Consider the following 12776-nt stretch of genomic DNA (forward strand, 5'->3'; position numbering starts at 1 on the left):
GTGGCGGGTTTGATTTCTCATCAAATAAGCAAATAGCTGGCAGGATTGCTTCTTTAATAATTGAACGGCTTTCTACGCCTTGACAATGTAGTGGGGGGGGGGGGGGGGGGGCAACATATTTGGTCAGGGACAACAAATATTATATTATTTAAAAAAACTATAAATTATAGGTGCGTGAGCCTATTTCGTTTTTAAAGGGACATTAAATACATCATTAGTAGTACACATTCTAAACAATATAACATATGTTAGATAATGTCCATATTATATGACGTTATTTCTCTATCTATTAACATTAATTTGGAAAATAACTATGGACCTTAATTGATAATAATAATATTAATACAAAATAGTTGAAATTATAGTAAAAAAGTCAACATATTGACAAATGATTCTGATATAGATAGATAGATAGATAGATAGATAGATAGATAGATAGATAGATAGATAGATAGATAGATAAATGTTTGATGATGATAACATTGCAAAGCTAATAGTACAAAAAGACACATTTAAATGGAGACACTGATTGATTTGCCAAAGACGGACACGGCGTGTGTCCTGACTGACCTTGAGGAACCTGTGCAGCAGGAAAGCGAACCAGTTGGTCAGCATCTTCTCCGCCACCGACTCGGTTCTGTCGCCCAAACAAAGAACACAACAAAATGAGGCTTTTTTAAGAAAAAGTTTCATAATTGATCATTTTGTTGGAGCCTTTGGGCGGCTTCCTGTTGTTTCTCATAGACTTCCTGCTACCTCTGGTGTTGTAACAGGTAAGAGGAACTAGAGAGGACATATGTGTGTGTGTGTGTGTGTGTGTGCGTACGCATGAATGAACGCGGCGGGACATTGCGGCTGTGACAAGCCTCAGCTGTTGACAGACAAGCGCTGTCACAGCCAGGTAACGCCTGAGCACTGCCAAAACGCCAAAACATTTTCTCATTTTCACCCTTGTTGCCCGCACACGCCTCCTGCCCCGCCGTGGGCCTTCCGCACCCACCGACCCCGCCCCCCCAGTCACTCGCCGGCTTCATTGAAGGTGGTCATACACACCCATGATACTTGTGAGCACCACCAGGACGTGAATGCGGAGTCGATGGGACCCAAACCATTCGTACTTGTTTAGACTTCACTTAATGGAGTGCAGCCTTACAAGGTAGACGTTTTGGGTTTTACTTGACATTACAAAAAAAATGAAATACCTGAAATGAATGTAAAACACATTTTTAGATAGAACGCTATATTTCATTACTACTCTTGCTCCTGCAGTGCAGCGTGAGTGCAGCCTTACAAAGCTACGTGTGGAGTTTTACTTTTTAATTACCCGACTAAATTTGACTTCTCAACAGGAATTCCGGTCAATATATATTTTATTACTAATTCACCTTGTCTATACTTCCGTTAATGCAGTGCAGCTTGAGTGCAGCCTAACAAAGGTAAACATTTGGGGGGTTTTGGGATTGTGGGAATTACATCCCAAACAAAACAGAAGTTCCGGCCCACATTTGTAGTTTAGACATTTCATGGTATTTTCTTAGGATGCTTAGACTTCGGTCCAGGCAGTACAGTGTGAGTGGAGCCTTGCAAAGATACATATTTGAAGTTTTACTAGCTACATGATTAAATACCTGAAACCAGGGCTAAAATATATTTACCAGCTAGCAATATATATATTTTATTACTAATTCATCTTGTGTATATGTAATGCAGTTAATGCAGTGCAGCCTTAGAAAGGCAAACATTTGGGGTTTTACATGGAATCACACCCCCCAAAAATCTGACTTCTAAGCAGAAATGAAGGTTAACAAAAACATATTTTCAGGTAGCACCTTCATCAGATTTCAGTCTCGTCGTTCGTCGTGAGTGCAGCCTGAGTAAGGCGCCATTTTGAGGCGGTACTCAGTATTGCAATATGCATAAACAGTCAGCTTTTGTAGTATTTTTGCCCAAAATGCCTACTTTATTGGCCTCCTTCCTCGCCTATCGTTGCCTCCGCCCCCCATAATAACCCCGGGTACGCCAAGTGCTATGATGGTTGAATGGGTTCAAGTTAATGGAAGCCATTAAGTATTTTAATATAAGCTCAGCCAGCCCAAAGATCAAAGTCAAATCAAGTCTTTTGTGCGGTCTACGCTCCTTTGAACGACATGTATCTTTACTTTTAAATGTCATCGGGGGTGGGGGGCGGCGCCCTGTGAGGGGACTCACTTTGTTCTTTGTCATCATGCCATTAATTGAGCTTCATTAACGAACATGCGGGTTTCATTATCCCGAACTGCACCGGCGAGTCGTGTCGCACGCCGACATCTTTCCTAATGGCAGCGGAGGTGCGGCGAGAACGGTGGATGAAACTAATGCTCTTCTTCTTAATAACACTGTGCTCCATTGCTCTGCTTGGGGGGGTCATCTCATTAGAAAAATGCTGAAGAGAATCATAGAAGCTTTAAAGGACTCTTGGTGATTGAAGCAATGTTCTGTGATGCCATTAAAACAACATTACATGGATACCACTGGCAAACACTCTCTGGGGGGACGGAGACATCAGAAACAGTTTTGACTGTCATTGCGTTGACTAACAACGACCATGGATAGAAAGTAGAAAAATACATTTGGAATTGGAACTCCCGTACGGAGCCTTGCAGGGGCCGTGGCGGCCGATTGTGCCAAGGAGAAGCCAGAGCTTGAAAACCTGCTTGGCCATTTACCTGACTCGGTCAAATAACAGAAGAGGCAAAGACAAGCTGCACTTTACTGAAAAGAAACCTTGTCAGCTATTTTATACTGTTTTTATAGTTATTGTTTTTATTTTACAAGACTAATGTTGGAATATTATAACAAAAAAGACAAATAAGAAACTATTGCAGTGTTGCCAGAACACAAATAATGAGAAAAAGCTTAATATTACAAAAGTCATACATTTAGGAAAAATAACTTGCAAAGATGCAATTTTCACAAGTAAAAGTTGGAATATTAAGAAACCTGTTGCAAAATTACCAGATGAAAAATTACAGTAAAAAGCCACCATCATTTTATAGAAATACTTTGGTGGCGAAAGTTATAATTGTCTCGAGAAAATGTCAGTTTCAATGAGAAAACACTGCAATTTTAGAAGCGATGTCAAGAAAAATTGGGCATTTTTACCGGAAATGATTTTTATGAGGAAAATGTTGGAATGTCCAGAAAAATTCAAAATTTCACCAGAAATTATTACAATTTTACAAGATGACAATATTACCAAAATGATGTTAATTTAAAGACATTTTAAGAGAAAGTTGATCTCTGTATGGGAAAAGACAAAAAATGCAATTTTACAGGAAGAAATCCTAATTTTACAAGAATGAGTTGCAATTTTGCGAGATGAAAAAAAGTTGTATGACTCCTGCAAGAAAAAAATCACTAATGGTATGAGAAAATACTGCAAAAGGCTGACATTGTACAAAAAACAAAAAATCAATTATATTAATCTTACCTTTTATCCAAAGAGCCCCATTCACATGCTTTGTTTTTTTTTTTAGTCTTTATCCACCATCTTAAACGGCGTACCAGACTTTGATGCCTCCATTAATGTGGAGACTGATAGAAGGACACCTTAACAGCGTGGATAGCGCATCGGCAATTATAACACTCACGTAGGAGAAACACTATCAGGGTATAATCTCATACACACACACACACACACACACACACACACACACACACACCCCTGTTAGCGGAATATTCAAGAAGGTGCCTTTGCTGTACGTCTCTGAAGATGCAAAATTGAGCATTTTTGGACACTTAAAAGATGATTTATTTAAAACAGCAGCTTAAAATGCTAATTAACATATACTAAACATATAACATATAATAAAAATAAGTAAATATATATTTGAACATAATATATTATGATAGAAATATATTTGCATTCAAATATCAAAAAGAAAATTTAACTGCTTGAAATAAATAACTACTAAAAATGTAAATAAGAGAATACATTTAATATGTGAATGTAATATTTACAAATATTTAATATGTGTAATACTCCATACACAAACATGAATACGTGGATTATTAATATTTGACAATGAAAACGTAACACATTAAACGATAAAAAATAAGTGCTGAAAACTGAAGAGCTCCACGGCGGACGAGTGGTTAGTGCACAGGAGACCTGAGTTTGATTCCACCCTTGGCCATCTCTATGTGGAGTTTGCATGCGTGCGTTTTCTCCGGGTACTCCGGTTTCCTCCCCCATTCCAAAAACATGCTAGGTTAATTGGAGACTCCAAATTGTCCATAGGTATGAATGTGGGTGGAAATGGTTGTTTGTCTATATGTGCCCTGTGATTGGCTGGCCACCAGTCCAGGGTGGACCCCGCCTCTCTCCCCAAGACAGCTGGGATAGGATCCAGCACCCCCGAGACCCTCGTGAGCATAAGCGGTAGAAAATGAATGAATAAAAATTGACGACACTGTACATACATACATATAAAAAATCCCCCAGAGGTAATATCAATATTTAAAAATAAATACATGCATACCAAGAGATGTATTTTTCCTTGTGAATCAAGTTCGAATAAATATTCATGATGAGCGGCAATAAGCAGTACAAGTACAATATGAAGGAGTTTTGACATGAGTATGAGACATTAGCATACACTGGAGGTGTGTAATGCATGCTCCTAAGCACGCATGGTGATTGATTGATGATGTAAGGGATCCATACTGATGCGGAGGACTCAGCATGAATGTAAAAATGGCCTGAAGTAGTAAATATAAACCTGATTTCACTCCTGCGTGATCACGTGGACTTCCTGACTGATGAAGGTTGTTTTCTTTAAAGGTCGATCGTGCTCGCCGTGAACATGGCCGCCTCTGGAGATGGAAAGCGTCTTTGTTTTTTCTACCACTCGGAGAACGTGTCCTGAGACGTGCTTTCAAGCTACCAGAGCCTGAATAAGGAAGAGGATCGGGTGACCTGGAGATGCTTCCTACAGTACCTTATGTGTGTGTGTGTGTGTGTGTGTGTGTGTATCCTCCCTGTGTAGCTTTGTGAGGAGCTGCCAGCTCAGCAATAATTCATGGAGAATCACCAACACAAAGCTAGTGGATCCAATTATAGGCCACACACTGCTTTACATATAGATGTAAATAAACAACACAGATTGTGATTGTATTTCAGGCTAAAGGGGTTAGAAATAGATATTATAATAACGTTTGTCACAGCAGGTCTTGTACTCATCGTAAAATGAATCCGAACGTCATCTGCGATATTATTTTTCTGACAAATGCCTCACACGGTGGCGCTGACTTGAAATTTCTCACACAGCTGAAAAACCCATTGTAACTTTAGGGTGTTTTAGACATGATGCAGTCTAATAACTCAGTGCTTTGTCACTTGAGTAACTTCTCTTAGGCCTTCGAGACACACACTCACCTAGCACAACCAGACTTGCGCAACACTTCCCATTCAGGGAAAATGACTGGGTGATGAGATGATGATGACTTTCACACAGACTTGGCCCTCCCTCTCCGGGCACACAGCGTTTTACAATACAAATCGAATAATATTTTAAAGATCAAAGTGTTTCGTCCAATCATCACTAAACTGAGTACATACCTTTAGGGTACTGGCAAGCACATGCATGTCAAATTTGAGCAAGATTGGTTGAAAAACAAGCACAAATGTTGGCATGGTTTAGCAACTATCGCTGGTCTACAAGCCAAATCCTTCCGGAGTCTTAGTGTAAAGAAAGAAAGAAAGAAAAAGAAAGTCAGAAGTACAGATTGTCCATCGTTTCCAAGATGCAGTTTTGGCTGAAAATAGGAAATGTATGCCAAATAGGCAACAAGGCTAGTTTATCAGAAAGTAGAGCGTCTACAAGCAAGCAGTTCTATCGGAAAGCCTGCCCGCTCATTCCAATACATTCATGTCCATATGGCTTCATATGAGTTCTCACATCAAATGTTTTCATGTTTTCATTGTATCAGAGTTTGTTGGAAACTACGAGGCAGATCATTATAAGCAGCTGGTGGCAAACAAAGCCCTTGGCTGTAATATGTCACTGAAGATGCACTTTCGATTTCTTTCCATGGAAGTGTGGAGAAGTTAGCGATGAGCACAGGGAAGGATTCCGGCATCTCATCTTACTGACTACTGTTGGAATGTGCTCAGGGACGACCTTGCTGGCGAGTAGAAGAGACCCGCCGAAAAGGCCAGAAAGGCAACTTTGTTGTTTGAAGATGTACTTTAGCTTCTTTTTCACAAGATATTCAATCACCTGATGTCCTAAGATATTTCTTGACAGATAAAGAAGTGCAGCTTCATTATTTTCAAGATATAAATATTATTTCTAAGCAAAAACGGCAAAATCTGTCAAATAAACAGATGCCATTTTGATGGAAAACAGTATCATTCCATATCTTGAATACATGAGCTAACCAGCACAGTAATCCATTGATCTCCTTCCTTCCTCCGCAATTTCCTGAACACTTGCACTGTATATTTTTATTTAATGTTGTATTTTGCATCCATCCATCTATCCATCCATGCATCCATACATCTATCCATCCATCCTTCCATCCATTCATGCATCCATCCATCCATGCTTCCATCCATCCATTCATCCATGCATCCATCCATCTATCCATCCATTCATCCATGCATCCATGCATCCATCCATCTATCCATCCATCCATGCATCATCCATCCATCATCCATCCTTTCATCTATTCATGCATCCGCCCATGCATTCATCCATCCATGCATCCATCCATCCTTCCATCTATTCATGCATCCGCCCATGCATCCATCCATGCATCCATGCATCCATGCATCCATCCATCCATCCTTCCATCCATTCATGCATCCATCCATCATCCATCCATGTATCCATCCATCCATCTTTACTTCATTTTATCAAAATAAAATGAGATTTTTTAAACTGAGATGAGACCTGTGTAATGATCTATGAGCCATTGACAATTTGTCGAATGATTATAAAACTCCAAACTCCAAAGCACTGTTACCACAACCCATAGGGGGCACCATAAACGTAATTTACAGTTGTACCGTTCAAGTCAATGGGCCTCACTGTCCAATATCTTCCTAAGAATCTTCTTGGATTTTCTCGGAAGCTGCTCTTAAGCATGTTGTGATGAAAACTTTGTGGGAGAAGTACTAGTATTAGGTGTGGGACTAGTTCCTTTCCATTCAATCGGCTCTATCATGGTTCTGATACTGTCTCTAAGTGCCTCACGAGCAGCTAACTCTCCAATCAGGATGGTGGTCAGACCAGACCAAAGTTTTGCAAGCCCCAAGTAAAGACGTCAAGTCTCAAATCATTGGAGTGAAATCAAACCAAGCCGCTATGCCCATGCAGCCATTGCTGACAAGACAACAGGGTGGGAGAAAAATGTGAAGCGCCACAAACTATTCTGAAGGAGCACTCTCTTTTCCACAGGCACTGTCCCGCCCCCGTTACGTATCACAAGGCAATATAATTGGGGGGAAAAGGTGGTAAAATCCTGTTGTTTGTCGAGAATGTAATCAGGGCTTATGACTGACAGACACTCAGAATTTGACCAAATAAAACCTAAAATGACAGACTGCAACTGGTCAGACAAACATTGCTTCCAACACAGTACTCATCGATACCAGGCGGTGCCGTGTTCTGCATGCTTTATAAAAGAGTATTGCCCTCATCTTCTTGTTCCACAACATTATTACCTAAACAGAGGCAACACAAAAGGCGGCCAATGTGTAAACGTCGCTGAGCTCCGTGGCCAATACGAGTTGTTGCGGCGGTGGGGATGGCGAGGACAGAGTCAAGGCGGCAGTCAGCCATGTCTAATCGATAATCCCCCACATACGCTTTAGTAGAAAAAAAAATACATAAAAGACCCTCCAGGCAGTGAGTGACTGAGGATTACGAACTGCTGTGCTCCTCAATAATGCATAATAAAATGGCGTGAGGCCCCCGCTGTCACGTGAACTAACAGCTTAATCCTCGCTGGACACTTGTCACCATGCGCCTTTAACGACGACAATATTTCTTCTTCTTCTACTGTTTGGTTACAACGCTGTCAATGTGGCCGTTCAGTACACAGAAGGAAAATTAGCATCAGAATGAAGCAGCTGCTATTTCCACTGAAAGAAGGCAGTGAACGTGACATCATGCAAGACGGCAGCCTTTTACCACCAGGAGATAAAACCGGTATGGAAATTCCATTTCACCATTATTGGGACGAAAAACGATCACGGTTATCCATCAATACTACTTTCATAACTTTTTAATTATGCAGACTCTCAGACGGAAAGTACGCTAATGACATATACAAACCGCACGATAACCGCATGTGTTACGGTGAATTGATTAAGCGGTCATCCCGAGCCAACACGCTTTGATGGTGCACCGGACTCAGACACAACTCACAGCCTGGCGGTACGATAATTATGACGGATGGATAAGAGAACCGTCTGAAATTGTATAGTGGTTAATCGATGAACTGCATACTGTTTTTTTTTTGCTAGCTAACACATTAGGATTGCATAGCAAACTGTCAGACGATAACCATGGTAACTACAGTGATTAGATTTCAAAAAAGATGGCGAATCGTCTGAAATGTTTTCACAGCGTATGGATAAAATGTCCAACGTGTTTTGGAACACTTGATTCTTTTGAACTCAGGCACCAAATAATGGTCAGTATGATAATTACATGATAATTACAAGGGTATATTAACCGTATGACATTTGACCACTGTTTACTGTTTCATGTTTTTGATTGCGCACCAAACTTTCAGACACGAATCACGGTATGATGGTAAGTACGCTATTGACATGAATAAACAGTACAATAAGAGTCTGGGATTGTATCACAGTTTATCAATGAACCGCTTAATCGCTGACTAACCGACTAACCGACTTAACTAATCGCTGACGTTTTGACCGCGTACTGGACACTACTTACAACATCACAGTACTTACGGAAATGACCATAATTAAGTTTTGATAGGGTACAACAACCGTTCGAAAGGTTATAACGGGTAAACGAAAAACTGCATATTGTTTCACCCCAAGCTAACAACTTTCAGTTGTACGCCTGAGGACTCTCCACTGCTAAATACAGTATAATGCTAACGGCGATGATTGGATTTTGAATGGGCACAAAAAACATCTGAAATTTGGCACGGTTTATTGGCAAACCGTATACCCTTTCATCACTGGCTAACATGTTTTTGATTGCTTACTGGACTCTCAGACGCTAATTACAGTATAACGGTAAGTACGGCAATTATGATAATTCCATTTTGAAAGTGTACAATAAAAGTCTGAAAGTTTATCACGGTTTATCGTTAAACCCCATGTCGTTTCAGCTAACAACTTTCACTTGCACACCTCAGGATGGTGATTTCATTTTGGATGTTTGATGTTTCACCGTTTGATCTCCAAGCAAACATGTTTTTGATTGCACACCGAACCTTCAGACACTAATCACGGTATAACGGTGAGAACGCTAATACGCTAATGACATTACGAAATGGTACGACAGCTGTCTGAAATTGTAATTGAGTTTATCCATAAATCATCGCTAGCTAAAATATTTTTGATTGCGTTCTGGACTCTCAGACAACCATCATGGTGAATGCTAAGTATGCTAATGACATTTTGTAATGGTACCGGAACCAAAACCGTACATGATTCATTCCCAGCCTACAAATCTTTGATTGATGACCGCACACTGGCCTCTCAGACACAAATCACAGGATAAAGGCAAAAAAGGTCAATACGATATAGTTTATATATACGAAGAGTTATAGACAAGCTTCTAAAATAGCGGCTGGAAGGTTTTATATGTTCAATCTAATACGGTTTGTATATGACCCTTTTTGCATGCATATTTTGCAGTGTTAACCCGGACTCTCCCTGCTCATTAGTCATGTAAACGACATACTCTACGGGATCTGTACCTTCAAGGACGTTTGCTTGCATCAGACCACTTCCAGAACCTTCAGGGCCACCAAAGTGCGGAAAAGACATAGAGGCAAGGATCTCGTAGCTGTTTAAAGTTTTAACAAACAACAAAAAAACCCCAGCGCTTCCCCCGGAAAAAGAAAAAAACCAATATGCACCGGAGACCAGAAGTGGAAGCGCTTGTGAATGTTTCATAAGGCGCTGAAGCCTGGAGGATAAGCGAAGCTGACATTGAGAGCGATGCGGCGCAAGACGACAGAATGCAAGAATTTAAGCGACCGCGTCGCCAGCTTGAGGTCCATCAGTTGCAGTCTTTTCTGAGCATATGAAAAATATTGGTGTCCTTTCAAGCAAATAAGTAGGCCCTGTCAGACTGCCATTCATTATCTTGCCACAGCCTATGAGAAGGCATGATATGCCGCTTTATGTATGTATGCTACGTATTTGCTTTTCCTTCTCTCGCACTCACATATCAGCACTTAATACGCAGCTTTGTTGTTTTTAACCGGTTTCCCGTGTCAAAGCATAAAGAACTGGGTCAAGGGTCAACGATACAGTAATGTCAAACACAACATACATATAAAACCTTGATTCTTTTGCATTTTTTCATCCAATCATCTTCAAACTTGGTGCACATATACTAGAAACTTTTGGGGGGTGACTGACCTTGACATTAAGGATATCGCCTTGGTCAAAGTTGACCAATACCAGGGTGACAAAGTTGCTTGAAATGTTCCCCAAATCTTTGAAGTGAACACACCATACTGGCTCATTCAAAAATTTCTCTTTGAGACGAACTAGAACAAAGATTTGACCGTTTGACTGGAATGGAACTGGAGCCAGAGATGTTAGTGACTTCACAACCAAGCCCTCTCAGTCTACCATTCATCCTGACTAAGTGGAAGATAACGTATGATATGTCGCCTTTCTCACACTGGCAACCCAGCATCCAAATACTTCATACTCCCATGTAACAACACAGTACATTAACGTTGGTAATGATATCGTTGAGTACCTTGATTGTAAAAGGTTCTTTGCAATGCTTTTAATTGATTGGCCTTTGACATCTTGTTGACATCTTGTTAAACCGGCTTTAGAAAATTCTGATACTGCTGTTGGTTGGTTTTATAACTGTTTGTCAGGTAGAAATCAGTGTGTACACTTTGCTGGTCAGTCTTCCTCCTTTCTTCTGATAACTAAAGGAGTACCCCAAGGCTCTGTTTTAGGTCCATTGCTGTTTTCTATTTATGTGAACAATCTTTGTCAAAATGTATTGAACGCCTCTTTTCATTTTTATGCAGATGATACAGTCATCTACTGCTCCTCTCCTTCAATTGACAAAGCCTTTGACTTCTTCCAGTCTGCATTTGATGCTGTTCAGTCACATCTAAAACAGCCTAGGCTGGTGTTAAATGCAGACAAATCTAAAGTTATGGTTTTCTCAAATGGAAAACGGCTACACTCTCAGCTCCCTAACATCAAAACAACTAAAGGGAAAGAAATTCAAATTGTCACATCATACGTTATTACTGACGAAAAACTGTCCTTTAAACAACACATTGAGCATCCTGTACGTAAACTGAAGCTAAAACTCGATTTCTTCTTCAGAAATAAATCTTGCTTCTCATTTTATACAAGAAAGCATTTAATGTCTGCTACTTTTTTTACCTTTGCTGGATTATGGTGACCTTCTTTTTATGAACGCATGTAATCATCTTTTAAAAAAGCTAGCCAATGTTTACCACTCTGCCTTACGCTCCATGACTGGCCATGGCATCGGTGGTCACCATCGTACTTTGTATGCTGCAGCTGAGTTTCCATCCCTGTACGTTCTGAGGTGGACTCATTGGCTGGTTTTTATCCATAAATGTATTCTTGGGCTCCTACCATCTTACCTTTGTAGATACATGCACAAATACCAACAACAGTATGTTCTCCGCTCTCGGAAAAAAGTACTAATGGTAGTTCCTAGAGTCACAGAGTAACAGAGTAAAGGAAGACAGCATTCCAATACGCTGCTCCCTTTGCATGGAATGATTTGCAAAATGAATTAAACTTACCTCAACTTATTAAGACGGGAGAATTGAAAGTTATTTTAAAGGATCGTGAATGAATGGGTATTGTATTGAATGTAATTGTTTTTAAATTGATGGAACTGTTGCATATTCACTGTCAATGTTGTATCGTATGTTGGAAATGTCTGCTGCTATCTTGGCCAGGTCACTCTTGGAAAAGATTTTTATCTGGTTAAATAAAGGATGAATGATTTGGTTTCAGAACATTTCAAGGGTAACGAGGTTAAAAATCTAAATGCAGAAACCACATGGCATAACTAAAGGCCCTAAGAAGAGCTTATTTGATCTGTAACTATCATGTCACCAGGTGCTAATAAGGTGAAGTAATAACTAAAAAAATGACTGAAGTTGACGATATCAGATACAAAGCAAACACTAGCCCAGAAATGGCATCTGGGCCTCTTCGGCGTTCTGGCCTACACGTACCTGCGCAGCAGCAGCTTGGGGTGGTTCTTGCTCTCCAGGTTGCGATCGATGAGGTCGGAGAGCAGGTGCTTGAGGACGTCGGTGGCATACTCCAGTCGTCCCTGCAATGCGGTCATGATGAGCGAGGCCACGTTGCCGCGGTCCCTCATGGAGAAGGAGCGCTGCATCTCCAGGGTTCGGATGAAGGTGAGCAGGAAGACTTTGTTGTTGATAAGCTGGCCAAAAAGCTTGAGGGCCTTCTCCACATTCTGCTGGCCATTTCCAGAAACCTGAAGAGCGGAAGATGAATATGTTAGCTAACTAGTGCATAAATAGCAACT

General features: G+C 40.5%; 1 protein-coding gene and 1 long non-coding RNA gene across 5 annotated transcripts in view; one reads left to right on the plus strand and one right to left on the minus strand.

Moving 5' to 3' along the window:
• LOC131104841 (plexin-A2-like) overlaps positions 1-12776 on the minus strand; it is a 178669-nt gene that overhangs the window by 14277 nt on the left and 151616 nt on the right. For all 4 annotated transcript variants that reach the window (XM_058052407.1, XM_058052404.1, XM_058052405.1 and 1 more), the window contains exons 22-23: positions 12457-12725; positions 571-637 (exon numbers count right to left, since the gene is read on the minus strand). In XM_058052407.1, the coding sequence (XP_057908390.1) occupies positions 571-637; positions 12457-12725 (336 nt within the window). The remainder of the gene's footprint in view (positions 1-570; positions 638-12456; positions 12726-12776) is intronic.
• Positions 8789-11889, plus strand: LOC131104842 (uncharacterized). Its single transcript, XR_009119837.1, has 3 exons — positions 8789-9262; positions 9358-9488; positions 9890-11889. It is a non-coding gene; the product is annotated as an uncharacterized LOC131104842 (long non-coding RNA).

Source organism: Doryrhamphus excisus, chromosome 16, assembly GCF_030265055.1.
Source record: "Doryrhamphus excisus isolate RoL2022-K1 chromosome 16, RoL_Dexc_1.0, whole genome shotgun sequence".
NCBI lineage: Eukaryota > Metazoa > Chordata > Actinopteri > Syngnathiformes > Syngnathidae > Doryrhamphus > Doryrhamphus excisus.